We start from the raw sequence: 20,095 nt of genomic DNA, 5'->3' as shown, positions 1-20,095 counted from the left end.
AGTAGTGATGACGTCCTTATAAAGTTTACATGTCACTTAGTAAGCCCTGTGTTACATGGGTATACGCCAAAGAACACAGTAAAAAAATTAACACTATCATAGTGTGTAATCTTTCACAACACTATTATAGTGTTAAATTTGGAAAGAATGTTTAATTTAAAATTGTTTAATTTAAAGTTGTTCAATTTGGAGTTGTTGAATTTTCATTTCATTTCGTTTATTTTAGTTTTATTTTACCTTTTTAGACATTTGTAATGTTTTTTCCTGTACTCGGGGTCCTCCCTAATGCGAGATAATTACATATGATGCTCGGATCTTCACGATATACTTATTATGCATATAAATATTTGATGTTCTAGGGTGACAGGAACGTCTATTGACACTTTAAGAACTCGTGTAAGCACCTATTGACACCCTACTCTGTACCATTTGGGATATGAAATAAGAACATCTCTGTTTATAGTAAAAGGTATATTACAGAAAAAACGTTATATTACTTATTTTACTAGATACATTAAATAATTTTCAACATTTTGACAAAAGCGTCAATAGGGTTTCCCTGTCGAACAGACGTTCCTCCGACCCTATATAACTTTTGCCCAATGAAAAGCATCTCGACTGAAGTATATGTCTCAAATGGAAATTCAACAATTTTTAAACAACTTTTGTTTAAAAATTTAACAACTTTCGTTGAAATACAATGCTTCACACTATAATAGTTTGAAAATTACAATCAAACTATAATAGTGTTAATTTTTGATCATGTCACAAAAAATACCACAAAGTTGTGTATTTTTTCACACTGTAATAATGTGAAAAACTATAATCATACTATAATAGTGGTAATTTTTAGAATTTTTCAACAGTTTTAAATTACAAAACATTGTTGAAAATTTTTTTATGACTATAATATTGAGAAATTTTACACAGATCGCAATTAAATAATTAATTTATCCGATTTCACACTATTATAGTGTTAAAATTTTACACATTTTCAAATCAAACAACAACGTTGTTGAAAATTTTTCAACTATAATAGTGGCAATTTTCAATCACGTGACAATAAATTACCAAATTATTGTGCATTTTTTAAACATTTTTAAATTAAATAACTAAAATAGCCGATTTTGTACTATTATAGTAGTAAAATTTTACATCTTTTTTTTACTGTGTATGTCTGACTCGCAAGAATTATAGCGTTAGCGCGGTATAATCGTCAGTCAGCCCTTTAAAAATTCAGAAAAATTCTCTTTATTTCCACGAAATTCTCCCCGGAATTTTCCATGAAACGGCCTTGAAGGGTTCCATGGTTTAATATTACGAAATTCCACGACTTTTCCAGTGGATTTTTTTAATATATTTTTTTTCAAAATTATTCCTAAAATTGTTTTAAAAAATGGCGTGGAATTTTCATAATAGAATATTTCTACAAAGAAACTTCCACAAATAAATGGAGGATCAGTGCCAATTGACAACTTGGAAATTGAAGAGTATTCATCTATCAAACGAACACACAATTGTTCTACTTTAGAGTTGGAAATATTGCTACCATATCGTACATTTGAGTATATTTAGCTCACAAGAATTTTTGCTCGTTTGCTTCCATGGAGTCCTGACCGGAAAGCTATCGGAAAATGTACTTGGAATATTCAATGGAAATTTTGTTTCAATTTTCAGGGAATGTTCTCAAATATTTTAACAGAAAATTCCTCGGATTTATTATCGCGGATATCCAAGTAAAAATAATGTGATAACTCCGCAGAACTCTACGCAGCATATTATCTTTTTTTTTTTCATGGAGGCTCACGCGGAAAAATAGAAAAATTCCACGAATTTTTCTTTAACTTCACATTACTTCTGTAACTTCACATTATTTTAACAGATTCATTAACCCAATAAAAACCTTGGTTAACAAGAGAATCCACTCTACTAAAACGTATTTTAGTCTTACAGCCCGGGAAATTTCTCCGCTAGGTGCCTCTGATAACTCAGTAGGCCGGTGTTGTCAAATATGGCATGCAAAACAAATGTTTTCTATAATTATTGTAAACAAAATTTCTTTGACTGTATTTTTGGCAGGAAAGGGAATATTTATGCAAACAGTTAGAATTTTATTAAGTATTCTTTTCTTGAAGCCTCATTGGTCATTCTTTTAATAATTTTCTCAGAAGAATAAAATGTATTTCGTTGAAAATATGCAATTAGCAGCACTAGCGCCATCTGATAAGAAGTGTCGAAAGTTGAAACTGTTCTCAAAATAACTGTTCCTAAAAAAGCGCGCGAGAACACATAACCTAAAAGTAGATTTAACTCCTTTTTAAGCGCGAAAATGGAATGGTAGACAATCAATACTCAACAACCCTATCAATTGTGCATTGAAAAATTGATAAAAGTCATAAAAGTAAAATAAAACAGCTAGGTTTATGGTAAATTTATGTTTATTAATTTATCATTTTTATTAAACTCATAGTATTTTCTTTTGAAACATAGGGAGAATTTTTATATTTACTAAACGGTTCGCTTTTTTCTCTTTTTTTAAGTAAAAGGAGTAAATTTGATAAAATTGTGTCTTATGTGATGCAAAAAATTTCAACATTACTTTCCCATTTTTCAAAATATTACCCCCATTTAACCCATTTATTCCATTTGCTGATCGGCACTTGTCCTTCAAGTAATCATAATAATTTTTTTAGAACTTTCCGATTGTTTTTTTTTTTAATTACAATATGTGATGATAATATTCAATAATTAGTTTAATATTAGAAATAAAAAAAAACATTAACATTAAAGAGCGAGAAAAAAGACATTGAAACTTAAGAATCAACAAAAAAATAAAAGTATTCTCATTTCTCATCAATAACGTGGTTTAATCATTTCTTCTCCCTGGCAAATCTCTTCGAATAAACTTGGCAATTGGTTTTCTTTTTTTTTTTCTTTGTTAAAAATGATTTTTTTCTTTAAATATGCAATTGTATTTTGAAAAATGTATTTCTTTTTTTCTATATAGTTAAGATCAATACGTTAATTGGATAATTTCTTTGGTTTTTTTTTATTTCTCCTTTAGATTTTCACTGTTCTATTCAAATATTTAATGCAAATTCTCTTGATTTTTTTTCATCTCTTGATGTTGTCTCTATACATTACACACAAAAGTGTCGATAATGCAAATTTCCTTTTTTTTTGGTAAATTACATTAAAAGTGTGATATTTTTTCAGTATATATTTCCTTTTCTTCATTTTTGTATTAAGTGTAAAAAAGCCTAGATCACCTAATCAAAATTTATTTCTTCAATACTAGCGACAATATATCACTATTTTATAGTAAGATTTATGTTTTTCTTCCATTTCTATTTGGACTTTAAATTAAAAAAGCAACTGCATCTAACTTTTCTGTATATAGTGAATCTTTCGAAAAATAATTCTTTTATAATTAATGAGCATACATTGTACACTTTGTGCTTTACGTTTCTCTCAATATTTGAAAAATTTATTTTCATTTGGTACATTTTATATCATTCATCAAAGATTTTCAGTTAATCAAAAAAGTTTATGGGAAACAGGATTTATCTTACTTGTATTTGGCCAAAAGGTTATATTCGAAAGTGAGGTAATGATGAATCTAACCACAAAAAAGTCAAAATTTTGGGTGGTTCTTCATAGAATTGACTCTTAGGCAAAGGAATAAAGCCTTTTTATGGCAAATTGATTAAATTAAATTATTGTATTTTTCTTCAATCAAAAGATCTACAAATCTCTAGGTTTGACAGTTTTAGGTTAGGACACTATAGCCAATGGCTGCAGTAATTCCACAGGATTTCTAGCAATATTTTCTGCCATGTCCGCGGATTTTACGCTAAATTTCCTTCTAGTGTTCGATGGACGTTTGCGGAACTCTGTGCAGGAACGTCTAACAAGAAATGTCCGGGAGTTTCCATGTACTTTTCCGATGAATATTTCCACGTCTTTTCCTATGAATTATTAGTGGTATAATCGTCAGTTAGTCCTTTAAAAATTCAGAAAAATCCTCTTTATTTCCACGAAATTCTCCGCGAAATTTTCCATGCAACCGCCTTAGAGCCTTCCATGGTTTAATATTACGAAATTCCAGTGGATCTTTTTTTACAATCTTCATCAAATTAATTCCTAAAATTGATTAAAATGGCGTGGAATTTTCATAATAGAAAATTTCTTCAAAGAAACATCCACAAACAAATGGACGATCAGTGCCAATAGGCAATTTAGAACTTGGACAGTATTCATCTATCAGACGAACACTAAATTGTTCTACTTTTGAGTTGAAAATATTGCTACCATATCGTACATTTGAGTATGTCTAGCTCTCAAGAATTATAGCTCTAGGGCGAAAAACAAGTATTTACTTCCATGAAGTCTTGACCAGAAAGATCAAAAAATGTACTTGGAATATTCAATGGAAATATCGTTTCAATTTCAACGGAATGCTCTCAAATATTTTAATAGAAAATTTTCGGATTTATTATCGCGGATATCCAAGCGAAAAAAATATGATAATTCCGCGGAACTCTACGCAACATATTAGCGGGGCTTTCCATGGAGCCTCACGCGGAAAAATAGCAGAAAAATTCCACGGATTTTTCTTTTAACCCTTTAACGACGAGACAGATTTTGCTGACCGAAAATCAGCAATAAAAATGAAACTGATAAACAAAACCGTCGAAAGCAACAGAATCTGATATGGTGTATTTTTTGTCTCTATGAACGATAAGGACAAAAATAGCTCAAAAATTTAAGTAATTTTTCTGACGATACCAATGACAGATAATTTTCAGTCTAAAGAGAAATATTATGTTTGAGTATTGTAGTTTCTTTTTCTAAAACGGTTCTGCCTAAAAAAAATTGGAAGTATAAAAAATATTTTAAATAAATTTTCAATATGAGAATTTAAAAATTCGCCATTTTTTAGCTTAAAAATTTACTATATAGCAAATAGTTGGAGATTTGTAAAAAATATCCTAGATTCCTTCAACCTTCTACTTTGCAAATGCGTACAAACATAAGAAAGAAATAACTTTAGGTAGTCAGGAAAAATTATTTTCTTAATGGGACACCGGTGTTCCTATCGTCCTTAAAGGGTTAAAGTGAAACTTTGCGGCCGATCGGCTATAGGGTATATCTTTGCAGAAATGCTAACCTGTACGAAGGTAACCAGACAGAACTACTTCCTGTTATTCCTTTTAAAAAATTATCCATGGTTAATTTCAATTATCACGTACAACATACCCTTTCAACTTGATCCAAGACACTCTCCCAACATCTAAGCCACAGTTTTGTCTAATTAAGCTCTTGAATTTGACTTTTTGGATTTTCTTGAGATGATACTCACAAACTGATTGTACAGTGAGCTTATGAAAAGGATTTAGTAATCTCCTATATTAATTATCTCATACAACACACCTTTCAATTTTAATTCAAGACACATCCCAGCGAGCACTAAATGCGAATCGATTTAAATTCAGCTGAAAATATTTGTATTTGCAACTGAATTCTGCTAACCAGGGGGGTGACATTTGCTCTAAAAAAATGCGACCAGTTTTAGTGTAAATTTTTTGCTATTTTTGTACATATTTCACGAGATATCTCCAGAACTACGTAGGTTGCTAATTTGAGGTGTTCGGTTGCCTTTTCTTTATTAAACTGGCTTTTATTTTGTATAAGTATTATTTAATAATTCATTCTACAATGACAGAAAACAGCTAATGAACTTAAAAGTTTTTTCGGCACGCTAGAAACATATGGAAAACATAGGAAACGTTATGCTCCTGCTGCTAACCTTAAAACGACACTCGTCAGGCAGTGCCATTTCCATATATTTGGTTAGCACTTTTTGTTCGGCGACTGCTGACCGATTAGCACATTTTTGTTGGTCGATTCAGTAAAAATATGCTGAAACCGCTAACTTTTTCAGCTAAGTGTGCTCGCTGGGAATTTTTATTTGACGTTTGTTCGGTTTCAAACGGGTCTTGCACACCTCTGTTCTGAAGTTTTCTTGAAAGGGTAATTTAATTGAAGGGTAGAAAACCCATAAAAAGCCTCTTAAACTTATAACAGAGTTCGCAGCTTTTGTTAAAATTTTGAGGTTAGAAGAAGAAAATCAAGGATTTCCCTGAATCACATTATTCAGGTTTCTACGCATTGGGAGCAATTTTCGTCAAAAATTGCATTTTTGACATAACCTTGACAGAATTTTGACGTTTCCGCCTACAGCAAAGCAGACGATTTTCTTCAAAACAGCATTTTTTGACGAAAATTGTGCTCAATGTCTAGAGATCTCAACTCTCTTGCCCCTGAGAAGAGTAGATCGCCTGACACTATTCAAGAGAACTTCCAGAATGAACCTCATTAATTTTTCTTTCTTGAAATAAATGACATCAAATAAAAACATTGTAGCTTTTTTTTTTAGGTTAGATTGAACATAACCTCACATTTCGAGACAACCCATAAGAAAAATTAGAAAATAAACAGCAGAGAATTGCTTTTAACTTCAACTTTTTATTTGATTCCCTTCTATAAATTGGGCCTGATTGTCCTATTTGGTACAGAATTTATTCCAGAATTTGAGGTTATGTTTGACCTATTATATAACATAAAAGTTCTTCTGTAATTCAAAAATGTGCAATTTATTTGAGAATTTGTCAAACCCTCTAGGAACATTTTTTAAGGTTAGAATTTGATGTATTTTAATTTAAAAAGCTACTTTATCTGGTTTTATTCGTCGTAACTAAAGTTATTGATAAAATATTCCTGTACAACGCAGATTAAGGAAGTCTCCCACACAAAAAAATGCCTTGACTTTTTGAGGTTAGCTATAACATAACCTAAAACTTTTCGAATTAAACCTTTTGACCAAATAAAAGAATAAGGCCCATTCAATTTCTTTTTATTAAACTATAATATCATACAAATTTGTGAAATTGCGGAGATTTCAGAAATGTTGTATTATACTCTCATCTTTTCCCAATATCATCCAAAAGTTTTCAAATCTCTTTTCTTTTATACTCTTACTAAAGTGATTATGCAGATAACGTTGATATAAATTTCTTTTTAATTTTTTCTTTAACAAAGATAGTTTAAATTTCTTTTCCTAATCATTATGGATAGTTTTTTTAACAGTTAAATTTATTAGTTTATTTAGAAAACTAAAAACGAACTTTTACTTTTGGCTAAATCTTTCCATTTTCATTTATAACTCTGAATTTCTTTTCTTTTAATTAAAGTGTCTTTTTAATTTGCACAATTTGAGAAAAAATATCTATGCATTTGTAAATAATCTTTTTTTTTCACCAATATAAACACAAGATACGGCTTTTTATTTTGTTTAACAGTTCTCTCACTGTATCAGCCAAAAATTTGTGTATAACTCAAAAAAATGCATCTAAACTACAAAATTTTTATACTGAAAAAAAAGTCTATTTTATTAAAAAAAAAAAAAAACATATTGTAACACTGCAGATTTCTTCGGTTTCTTCGCCAACAATAATAGGGATATAAACTGAGATAACAATTGCTATTAAGTCTATAAATAATTCATTTTTAAACAATAATAAATAAATTTTTAAAAAATAATTACATTCAAAAATTGAGTATAAATAAGAAAGAAAAATAACTAACCAAGAAAACTATATAGCTGTATCAGAATTTTATTAATTAATGTGAAGATTGAAGGGTGGTTCCCTACAATTTCTACGCTGATATCATAACACCTTTAAACTATATAGAAAATATTGGCAGAATTATAAAGTTGCCTGATTTTTTTTTGAATTCCGCAAAGAGGCTCATGTGCTTCTCATTCGTATTTCTGAAGTTTTACGATTAAACACTTCAAAACGAAGTTTCATTTTATTTTCAAAACTTTGTGCAAAATGCAATTCTGTTATTCGAAAATCAGTTTGAATTTTCGAAAATCTCCGACATTGGATGAGATTTTTATTCCAATTGTCAAAGGGTAACTCCCAAAAAAAAATTACCATGTGATTCCTGTTTCTAGAAACATGGGAACAGGGGTGATTCATAGGGATAAGTTAGGTACCTTTGAATTGGATCTGCTTTAAGATTGGGCTGTTTTGTCCTCTTTTTAAATAGAACTGAGCCTTACTGTGATATAATTTTCCATTACAAACCAATTGTTAAGCAGAATTACATTATAATAAGCCTCAAATCCTTTCAAAAATGGGAGAAAAAGTCCAATTTCAAAGGTACTCCAATTCAAAGTGCACCACTTCCACTATCCATGTTCCTGCATTTCATATATACGTTTCAGATATTGCAAAACGTTTCCATATTGCTTGCATGCGGTTTCGTATTTTAAAGAAACATAGAAAGCGTTCTATGTTTCTTGGAAGCGTTTCCGTGTCTCTTAAATGCTTTTCTGAGTTCCTTCATTGAATTTTTTGTTCGCATTTCTGGATATTGTTATTAAATATAATTTTGGGTTGTAGTGAGAATACATTTGTGAATTATTTATGCATATCTAGAATCATTCCTGCGTTTTAATGAAATGTTTCCAAGGAGTAACCCATTTCCATTTTTTCTGACAAGGGTTTCTGGTTTCTGGGGTTTTACGATGCAATTTTTGGGTTTTTCGGGTTTTGCGATGCAAAATGTGTGTTTCGCGATGCAGAAATTGGGTTTCTCGGGTTTCGCGATGCAAAAATTGAATTTATCGATGCAGAAATTGGGTTTCTCGGGTTTCGCGATGCAAAAATTGGATTTATCGATGCAGAAATTGGGTTTCTCGTGTTTCGCGATGCAAAAATTGGATTTCTCGAGGCAGAAATTGGATTACTCGGGTTTTGCGATGCAAAATTGGATTTCTCAATGCAGAAATTGGTTTTCTCGGGTTTTGCGATGCAAAAAGCGGGTTTCGCGATGCAGAAATTGGGTTTTGTGATGCAAAAATTGGATTTTTCGATGCAGAATTTGTGTTTCTCGGGTTTCGCAATGCAAAGAGCCGGTTTCTCGGGTTTCGCGAAGCGTTTCTCGTACAATTGACAAGGGTTTCTCAATATAAGTTACCACCCCTTGAGCGTTTCCGTATTTCTTGGATGAAATTCTTAGTTTTTATCCAAAATTTCATGTTTTAAACCAAATTTTGATGTTTCTTAGAGGCGTTTCTATGTTTCTCTACTGAATTTTCACATTTTAGAACGTTTAAAACCATTTCCATATTTCTTGGTTACCTTTCTGTGTTTATTTATTACATTGTTGTTCGCATTTCTAGAAAATTGCTTTTATATAATTTTGTGTTGCAACCAGAATATATTTCTCTGTTGTTTATTCATTTTGCTAGAATCGTTCTGGAATTTAGGTAAAATATTTCTATGTTTTCAAAAAATTTCTTGTGTTTCTTCAATGAGTTTCTACGATTCTGGAAGCGTTTTACTGTTTCTTGGATGCAATACTTCGTTTTCACGCAATATTTAATGTATACAACCAAGTTTTGATGTTTCTTAGAGGTATTTCTATATTTTTCTCAAGGGCCCATCAAGCGTCTTAAAAAGTGATGCTATGGAAAAAGAATGGTGGGAAAAGGATGTCAGGGAAATGGTTCACTACTACTTTTTCACAAATGGACGAAGTGGACATCACGATGGTCAGATTGGGAAACATCCCTGACATCCTTTTCCCACCATTCTTTTTCCATACCTGAAGAAGGAGCCATCAAGCTCCAAAACGTTGGCAATGAATTAAAAAAAGGAGAAGATCAAAGGTCAAAATCCCGTGTTTTCACTTCTTAAAAACTATTTCATTGTCCGAAAATCATTATATAATCTACTGTATTAGTTTCCGTCAAATATTTTATATTTCCATCAAAGTTTTATTTATTTTTTCATCATTCTATGTTTCTTAGCTTCTTTTGTTCGTGCGTTTCACGATTAATTCACGCGTTTTCAGAAGGGTTTTGATGTTTCTTAGACGCATTTTCGTGCTTTCCTACGTTTTCAGAAAAATTTCTGTATTTTTTGGATGTATTTTCACATTTCTTAATCAGTTTTTAACACGATTTTGGAAATATTTCTAAAAATCTTGCTTTGTAGTATGAAATTCACTGACAGAAACATTTTATTGAAACGTGATAACAGATCTAGAAATGTGGCGTAAGTTCGAGTGACTTTGTCACCCCTTCCTGGTTCGTAAACTTTTCTTTATTTATAGAACTTAAGGATGATCTTTACCAATCTGATCTACCATGTCTAATCGGTAAAGACCATCCTTAAGTTCTAAAAATAAAGAAAAACTTACGAACAGAAAAAGGTGACAAAGTCACTCGCACTTACGCCACATTTCTAGATCCGTTCCCGTGTGTCAATAAAACGTTTCTGTCAGTGAGTTTCTGCGTTTCTTCAGATTCGTTTCGTTATTTTTTGCACGAATTGCTTGGTTTCCGTCCATAACTTAATATTTCTATAAAAGTTTTAAGTTTTTGTGATCTTTTGTTGTGGTGTTTTTTTTTGTTTCTGCTTCTTAGAATCAAGATTTCAATGTTTCAAGAAACCTTTGCGTATTTTTTGAATTACCTTACACGTTTTTTAAAACGTTTTACAAAGGTTACGTTACGCAAAGGTTTCTTGAAATATTGAAATCTTGATTCTAAGAAGCAGAAACAAAAAAAAGCATCGCAACAAAAGATTTCAAAAATTTAAAAGTTTAGAAAATGTACATTTCTGCATTTTTTTCGATGTGATTACCCGTTTCTATCCATGTTTCCATGTTTCTACAGAAGGTTTGGTTTCTTCAAGGGATTCTATTGGTTTCTTGAATGTTTCCATGTTTCTTGGAACGGTTTCTGTGTTTCTTGGATATGTTTCGGCAATTTCAGTGACATCTATCAACCAAATGGCATGTACTTCAGCAATGAGTTACCCCTTGAGTAATGCAAATTACCTTTAGCCAAGACACTTTTAAATAATTAAACTACAGCTGTGAACTTTCGGATTAACTTACAGAATTTCAGGAAGTTGCAATGATGACCCCAGGCGTCATTTAATTACACAGGTCTACAAAATTTATCTTTTTAAAAAATTCTTAAGAAGTATTAGTTGATTATTTTGCTATTGGGTATGCTGTTTTAGAAAATGACTTTAATTTTTTTCAATCACATCGCAATTCTGAGAATTTAATTTTTTTGCATTTTAGCTGTTTTGTTTTACTTTATTGATTATATCTCCGGTTCTAGTGAACGGAATTTAAATTTTAGATATCCGTTGGAAAGCTGAAGAGTTGTCCTACAACTTTATATTAATACATGAAATCTGTAAAAGTACCCCTTGAGGGTGAAATAATGAGGTTTTCTTTAAAAATCTCCAAAAAATGCTTTGGAATGAGAATTTAAAAAATCATATATAACAAACTAAACCCGATATTTCAGTGCTCTCTTTAGGAGAGCATAGAGGGTCCTTGGGGGTATGTATTTGACCATAGAGACGTCTCCTGTGAATTCTCTTAATGTCTCATTTATTGATCTTAGTAATTTTTGAAAATACAAAAATTCTATCTTACAGCAAATTGTTCTAGGGATTTTTTATTAATCATACACATACATTACAGCATAATGACCTCTAACTACTAGAGAAGTTTATGTTCATATTGAAGAGTTTCTCCTACAAAAGCATAAGAAATTTCCTTCAATATGGTCATATACTTTATAATCTCTGTAGAGGCCATATAAATTTTTTTCTGCAATGTTCATTGAAACATTTTCAAAATCCAGCCGTTAGGACCAAATTTTCGACTTAAGACCATAGAGACTTATTAAAACCTTAGAGACCTAGACTTGAGACACCTATGAAACACACGTTCACACTACATTCAAGTGCATTTTTATGATATTTCCCTATACCTTTTGAAATAATATAAATTTTGAGCACATATAATTTTATGCATATGGTTAGACTAGACAGAGAGCTCCTCGCGTCATATAAATAAATAGTAGGTGAGATTGTTAAGAATCTCACCTAATATGTTTTTTTTTATTACTTTACAAAAAAGTTATCTCTGTACGAAAATATTTCCAAAATCTAAACATTCTATCTTCTGAATTTTTAATAGAGTTTCTGAATGAACGACAAATTTAGGCGCGAAGTTTTTTGTGAGTCGAGATTGGGTATTGGGATTATTCCGAGATAAAGAAGGACAACTTTGAAGCTTCTTTTCGGTGGGTAAAGAATCGAATCTAAAAAATCCCTAGAACAATTTGCTGTAAGATAGAATTTTTGTATTTTCAAAAATTACTAAGATCAATAAATGAGACATTAAGAGAATTCACAGGAGACGTCTCTATGGTCAAATACATACCCCCAAGGACCCTCTATGCTCTCCTAAAGAGAGCACTGAAATATCGGGTTTAGTTTGTTATATATGATTTTTTAAATTCTCATTCCAAAGCATTTTTTGGAGATTTTTAAAGAAAACCTCATTATTTCACCCTCAAGGGGTACTTTTACAGATTTCATGTATTAATATAAAGTTGTAGGACAACTCTTCAGCTTTCCAACGGATATCTAAAATTTAAATTCCGTTCACTAGAACCGGAGATATAATCAATAAAGTAAAACAAAACAGCTAAAATGCAAAAAAATTAAATTCTCAGAATTGCGATGTGATTGAAAAAAATTAAAGTCATTTTCTAAAACAGCATACCCAATAGCAAAATAATCAACTAATACTTCTTAAGAATTTTTTTCATTGTATACCTGTGTTATTCTTTCCGGGAGTCCGGAAATACTAAGCGCTCTTGTATTTTATTATTTATTTTAAAATTCAGCTAATTTTTGTATACCTCGCCCTTCTGATACAGCTACATGGTATTCTTACTAATGAAATATTTTAGAGTCCAGAAAAAAACATAAAAGTAATGTCATAAAGGAAACAGCAAAAAATAATTTTGCAACAATTTTTTTATGTTTTTCGTCTTACACTTAAAAATAGAGAATCTAAGATAGTTTATTTATTTTTTCTTTAAATGGTAATAAAAAGGAAACAAGAATTGTAGATAATTTCTTTTAGCTTTCACAATATCTATTTTGTTTTTTTTTATTATTTAATTCTTGTTTTATTTCTCCCCCCTTAAAAGAGTTTACAATTAGTGTAAAAATGTATTTTTCTGTTTATGAGACTTTTTTCTTCTATTTTATTCAAATTTTTTTTTTCTTTTCTTCCCAAAATCGCTCTATAGTAGCTAAGCATCTCATATTCTTTTAAGATTACACATTTAATGTTCTATATAAAACTTGTTTCATTTGTTTTTTTAATAATTTATTTTTACAGTTTTTGACCTTGAGTCCAAGTATTTCATTCAGTTTACTTTAAAAGGTTTCTCTTGTGGTAATATCATTCAGTAGAGGTGATTTGTCCAAATGCGGAATCACAAAAAAATATTGAGTTGATTCCTTTAACAAAATCACCCGTCAAAAGCTTCATTTCCAATATTCCTTAACGTTTCCTAATAATCTTCTTTTTTTTTAATGCTCCTTGAAGCCCCTGTGACCAGAAGCTACTGCCCAAATTTTTATTAAGTCTTTCTTGAGATTTTAGCAAGTTTTTGGTTTTTTGGAAAGCAGCTTCTTGGTCACATTTGTTTCAATCCAGCTTGAAAAATCTTTGCGCAATTCTTTGTTAAAAATTTGATGATGAAGCATTATCCACATGTAACTAACTATTTGATCGTATAGAATATTTTAGTCCCAACGCGTTCTCTGATTGGCTGAAGCTTGAAACCATTCAAATGTCCAGCCAATCAGACAGCGCGATGTCACTAAATTATTTATTTTGATTAAATATTTAGTTACACCTCGATAATGATTTATTCTGAGAAAATCACGCGAAAGATAGCGAGATTATAAATATCAATTTGTTTTTTTTTTTAAATAGCAATATATTAAATTTGTTTAAATAGTGAAAATGTTTTTTTCTTTACAATTTTGTTTATCATTTATTATTTTTATTTATTTATTTATTTATTTTTTTTTAGAAAAAAGAACATTCTATATTTGTCTGCCTTCCGCAATGTACCAAAAAAAAATTGATTCTTGCCCCAAATTCTGTGAAAAATATCACATAAAATGGCAAGATCGAAAGTGGTTTTTATATCATAAATTTGCATTGTTTTATTCCTTCACTTGGGATTTTTTCTTCTGAAATTTACATCAAAGAGGAGAAAAGGTTTCGATAATTTTTTTTCTGCCTTTATTTCTTATCATTGAATATCAATCCTCTGACAATATTTACTTTTAGTAAAAAAAAAATTGACAAAGAGAATGATTTCACCTTTTTTCCCCATTTTCCAAATGGCATTAGCACACAATTTTCTCGCAAACAAATCCTTCATTTCTTCTTTTGATATTTAAAAAAAAGTTTTATTTCGTTTCTTCCCCATATTGTTACACAGTTTAGAACATTCTCACTCAGGATGAATGTTATTCTGTGGAGAATTATCATTTCAATTTATCTCGGAAAAATTGTCTCGTGAAATTCCAGAAGCAAAAGTGTATCCAAAGCCCATGAAATTTCCTTATTTTTCTTTTTTTCTTCTTCAATTTTCTTATCAATTTACTATCAATAAGGAAAAATTGTCTGGTTCATCCAAAATGACGCGGATAATTAACATCCTTGTCGCACAAAAACTTGGAGCCAATGCTTGGAGAATGACAATATAATCCACTGGGTCCACAGTTCAGGCTCTGCTCATCCCGTGGCCATGGCGAGAGAAAATTGTGCACTGACCAAACGGGGATTCAGTCGACGCTATGTGAGCATCTTAAAGAACATAATTGCTAGAGCTATGTTTACAACCAACACCAGCATCACTAGTTGTTGGCGCGAGAACCAGTCCTGCAAGAGACACAACATAAATCCAAATATCACTCCAATGTTTACCATCTATGTCCTTTCAACCAATATTTTCTTTTCTTTTACTTCGATTAGCTGTTTTTTTAACGTACAAAATACAATAATTTCTCAAAATTAGCTAATTAGAATCACAATTATCTTTTCAGCAACATTTCTTCGCTTGGGCCTTTATTTACAGTAATGAAAATGATATGTTTGCCAACAACAACAGATAAATGGGTATTTTCTTTCAAAATTAACATCTAACACAATTAATTACAATTCACTGTGACTTCTCCGAATTATTTGCTTACATCTGCAATGGAGAAGCAAACTTCTCTTGTAGAACTTTAGGGGACATCTAAAGTTGAGATTATTAAGAGCCTCTCAGAAAGACGACTCATGAGCAATCAAAGTGGCTTTAGTTTCCGGGTCCCTGACATGAGTTCCCCGGATTCTCCAAAAAAATCTCTGAATTCCCAAGTTCATCGTGAGTTCCCAGAAAAATGTGTCGTTCCCTGGGATTTCGACGAGTTCTCTGAATTCTTCATAAGTTCCCTGTGATTTCCCCAGAAAAATGTATGAGTTCCCTGAATTTTCTGAGTTACTCGGGTTCCCTGAAAAATGTATGGGTTTCCTAGAAAATGTATGGGTCCCCGGGTTCCCTAAAAATGTATAGATTAACCTGGTTCCCTAAAAATTGTACGGATTACTCAGATTCCCTAAAAAATGTATGGGTTTCCGGGTTCCCTAAAAAATGTATCGATTGCTCGGGTTCCCTAAAAATTGTATAGGTTCCCTAGAAAATGCATGGATTTCCCGAGTTCCCTAGAAAATGAACGGATTGCTCAGATTCCCTAAAAAAATATATGGGTTTCCGGGTTCCCTAAAAAATGTATGGATTGCTCAGGTTCTCTAAAAGATGTATGGATTCCCCGGGTTCCTTAAAAAAAATGTATAGATTCCCTAAAAAAAATTATAGATTTCCTAATTAAGAACAATTTATAGGTTCCCCAAGTTCCCTGAAAAATGTATCGATAGCTAAAGTTCCCTAAAAATTGTATGCGTTCTCCATAAAATATATTTGGGTTTCACGGATTCCCTAAAAATATATCGATTGCACGGGTTTCCTAAAAATTGTATAGGTTCCCTAGAAAATGTATGGATTCCTTGAGTTCCCTAGGATTGCTCGGATGCCCTAAAAAATGTATGGGTTCCCGGGTTTCCTAAAATATGTATGGATTGCTTAGGTTCTCTAAAAGATGTATGGATTCCCCGAGTTCCTTAGAAAATGTATAAAACAGTTTTCTCCTAAAAATAACTAACAAAAAACGATTTTAATTCTATCTTTATGAGTTTGAGCTTATTACAAATCAATATAAAACTTTTACTAGGTCCCATTATCCTTAGATATTAAAAAAAAACAATATTTTTTAACTATAACATATTCTTTCAGAAAGATTTAATTAATCGATGTATTTTTGTAACGATCTTGACAGACCTAAAGAAAAGCTACAAAAAGCTCCTATTTTAAAATTGAACTGGACATAACTTTAATATAATTTTAACTCTACAAAAAAAAATTGTGAGGCTAAATTATATTATGAAACACTGAGAAAAAATTTTCGTATTTTCGTTTTATTTCTTCAATTTTCTTATACATATTAATTTCCCCTAGTGCCACCGAATATGAGATAAGGTAATACGGTAATCAAGAATTTGCGTAATAATTGCAATGAAAGTGAGTAAATTAACAAAATACAGTGAGCTTTTTACTGTCAATGTGATTCTGCCCTTATTCAACTTTCTAACATTTTTTGCGAGACCAGTAGAACGATTTAAAATAAGGTAAAGTGATATAATTTGGAATTAGTCTTACAAATTGGTCAATTCGCCGGCACAAGTTGGACATGGTTTTTTTCTTGATAAATACAGTACAAAATTTGTTTTTGAGCACAAGGAACCAAATTATAAAACTAAAGCATTAAAAACATACAAATAAAAATGAAGCACTAAATTTATCAAGATTTATATATATTTAAAAAATACCTTTCCAAATTGTACCATTCACTGTCCAACTTGTACCACTTTACCCTAAATTAATTATGTTTTAGGAGTTTTTTTTATTCCTTAAAAACTAATTTTCAGAGAAAGGTAGGGTGGTGTCACCACTTCTCGCCAGTGACCCACTTCTCGCCACCTATAGTTAAACCGAAGAAAACTCATATAATAAGAGTTATAAAAGGGATATCAGAAAGAAAATGCAACGCTGAATATATTTTTTAATAATATTGTCCAAAATAATTGAGTTTGGGCCTTTTCAAATAGGTGGCGAGAAGTGGTTATTTTTGAATTTTTAATAAAAATATATTTTTTTAAGTAATCCACCATTAAATTGAGAGACTATTAGTCTGATATATCTATAGACAAGATATCTAAGAAACTTTGTGTCAAATTTAAGTTACTTTATAATAAGGGTTTCAAAATTATAATTAAATTAATTCCACTTTTTCCTAAAAGTGGCTATAGGGTAAAGTGATAAAATTTGGAATTCGATTTAGATTAGATTTCAGTTTATTTCATGCCTTTTAGATCTACAGATCTCTTCTTAAGACTATATTTGAAATAATGAATTAGTGTTATAAGTTGGACAATTCTCCGGTATAAGTTGGACATGGCTTTTTTCTTGATAAATACAGTACAAAATTTGTTTTTTAGCAGAAGGAACCAAATTATAAAACGAAAGCATTAAAAATATGCAAATAAAAATGAAGTACTAAATTTATCAAGACAAAAAGCCCTGTCCAAATTGAACCATTGTCCAACTTGTACCACTTTACCCTAAATTAATTATGTTCTAGGAGTTTTTTTTTCCGAAAAAACTAATTTTCAGAGAAAAGTAAGTTCTAACGCAAATCAGATTTTGTTAATTGATTTTATTTATCAAATTGTTTATTTATAATTTGTAGGATAATGAGCTGACGTGATGTATATTCTATTAGGACACCTCCGGTAATTACTAGTAGAAATTTTGTTTCATTTCAAAAAGAAAACATCTGTCTTGTCCAGAGCTTTCGGATGTGGGCCTTCTTCAGTGGTCGACTAAACTATGTTTTTTGATTTTCTGAACTTCGTTATATTTGGAAAATGGAGCATCTTCAGTAAATCATTTGGGAAGGTTTTAACTAAAAGATAATTAGTTTTCTTGCTATTTTTATTAATAATGGAAACCGGTGAGCGTCGGGGAAGAAGGAACAGATTAGAAAATTTTAGATTTTTCTCAAAGCTTTCGGCTCAGACTCCAAGCCTTTATATCCAGACTCCAAGCCTTAGTATATCAACTCGTCGGATATTATTTTCAATATTTTTATTAATTTTCTTTTTGGAATTTGACTTTGATTCCTCTGAAGGAAGGTCCACATCCGGACCGAAAGCTCTGGGCAAGACAGGAAATTTCTTTTTGTTCTCGAGGTCAAATAAAATGTCCACTAGCGATTACCGAAGGTGTCCTCAGAGAATATTTATAATTTTTTTGGAAATTTTCCTTTTAAAATATTCAGAAGTCACAGTGTTTTAGATTAGATTAGATTCTAGCCTTGATTTACAACGAAATTACAAACATATCAAAATCGAAACTTTTAGATGTTTTTACGAACAAATAAACATTATTTTCTTACGTTAGTTTTTTACGTTTTGGTCTTTGACAATATTTTTTTTACAACAGTGACACATGAATTAAAAAAAAATAACATAAAAATGTTTTAGATATTTCAATGTCAATGCTTGAAAGATTCAGTTTGAGTCAAAGAAACGTGTATGAAAAGTAGAAATTTTATTATTTTTAAACCGTAGAAATTTAAATGTAATGCTAAACGCACAATAACTTATATTTTGTAAACATGTTTTTGACATTTCAATGAGAGTGAATGAAACCTAAATCTAGTCATCTCACTCACTCTCATAGGAAATTTTGAAAACATGTTTACAAACAAAAGTTATTGTACGATGGACATAAAACAGTCTTAAGATCATTTGAAAGAAAATGGTATTTAGAATTTAATGTAAATTCTTGTAAAGCGAAATTTAAAACAAACACCTTTTATTAAATTACTTTTTTTTAATTTTTGTAATATATGCATTGTATATCTTTTTAAAGCATTTCAAAGAATTCAGTAACACGTCTTACATGCATTTTCCAAAGCCTCTATCATGCATATCAATTTTCTTTGTCGGTATGTACAAGTCAAAAAGAAAAAAGTATAAATAGTTTAGAAGAAGCCCCAAAGTTTTTTTTTTTTGTAAGTTTGTTGAATCATAATGCCGAGGAAAAACATTTTGATAAACGTTCTAAACGTACCTAGAGGTATCTCTCTATGCAGAATGTTAGCAGGTGAGAGCAGTAAAAGAAGTTTGTAATATGAAAAAATTGTCCATAATTCATTTAGCGTGTTGGAAGCAATATTAAGACACAGAAGTTCATAAAAGATTTTCATGCTATTTATAATAATATTGTCTTCTTTATAAAGAGAACATGAAGAGTTATTGTGTAAATGGAAAACTGCGTAGATATCACACTTTTATGTTGAGAATTAGAATTAATATTATTTTCTTTTTTTTTTTGTTTTGAAAAAAAGAAAAGAATTAAATTAGCCATGAGGGATAAATTGATGCAAAGAGAATCTGTTATATAGATTTGATTATAATGTTAAGAAAGTATAGCAAGATATGGATTAAATTAGGAAAGCCACTTTTTTTTTATTAGCAAAAGACAAATAAATGATTTGAAATTTGATACCTTCACTTGTGGACTGACTAAATATAACAATGGATTGGCCCTTAATCGTTCAGAGTTTTCAATTTGCCGCCGAACCTCTTCTCGGCGAGCGGAACCTAATGCTGACACCTCCTCACGACTAATCATTTCCGTTTTCTTTGGCAATTCTTGCACATCCGGCAACGATTTCTTCCGCTGAAGTGGTATGGAAATGGGAACACTCTGCGACACAGGAATGGAAAAATGACAATTTTCACAGCTTATTCTCTTACTCTTCTCTTCTCTCTCTCTTCACACAGCAATAAATATCAACTTAATGTTATCATTTCTCTTTTTTTCTGTGTTGTATAGTTAAAATGTACAACTTTTTGGGGAAAAATGTGGGGCAAGTCGTATTTTTAGGAAAGGAAATCACAGTGAAAATGTCATCATGTAAAATTCCATCATTTTGAACTCCTT

At 30.7% G+C, this 20,095-nt stretch overlaps 1 protein-coding gene across 12 annotated transcripts in view; it reads right to left on the bottom strand.

Annotated features, from left to right (window-relative positions):
• Positions 1–12,969: 12,969 nt before the first annotated feature.
• The window catches only part of LOC129806532 (junctophilin-1), an 83,176-nt gene continuing 76,050 nt past the window's right edge, over positions 12,970–20,095 (bottom strand). For 8 of the 12 annotated variants that reach the window (XM_055855179.1, XM_055855183.1, XM_055855177.1 and 5 more), the window contains exons 8-9: positions 19,658–19,858; positions 12,970–14,865 (exon numbers count right to left, since the gene is read on the bottom strand). In XM_055855179.1, coding sequence (XP_055711154.1) covers positions 14,779–14,865; positions 19,658–19,858 — 288 coding nt within the window. In that variant the 3' untranslated portion in view covers positions 12,970–14,778. The remainder of the gene's footprint in view (positions 14,866–19,657; positions 19,859–20,095) is intronic. The other 4 variants (XM_055855187.1, XM_055855185.1, XM_055855189.1 and 1 more) reach the window with 1 other exon arrangement.

This window comes from Phlebotomus papatasi, chromosome 3 (assembly GCF_024763615.1).
Source record: "Phlebotomus papatasi isolate M1 chromosome 3, Ppap_2.1, whole genome shotgun sequence".
In the NCBI taxonomy this organism is placed as follows: Eukaryota; Metazoa; Arthropoda; class Insecta; order Diptera; family Psychodidae; genus Phlebotomus; species Phlebotomus papatasi.
This window is presented reverse-complemented; position numbering and strand designations above follow the sequence as displayed.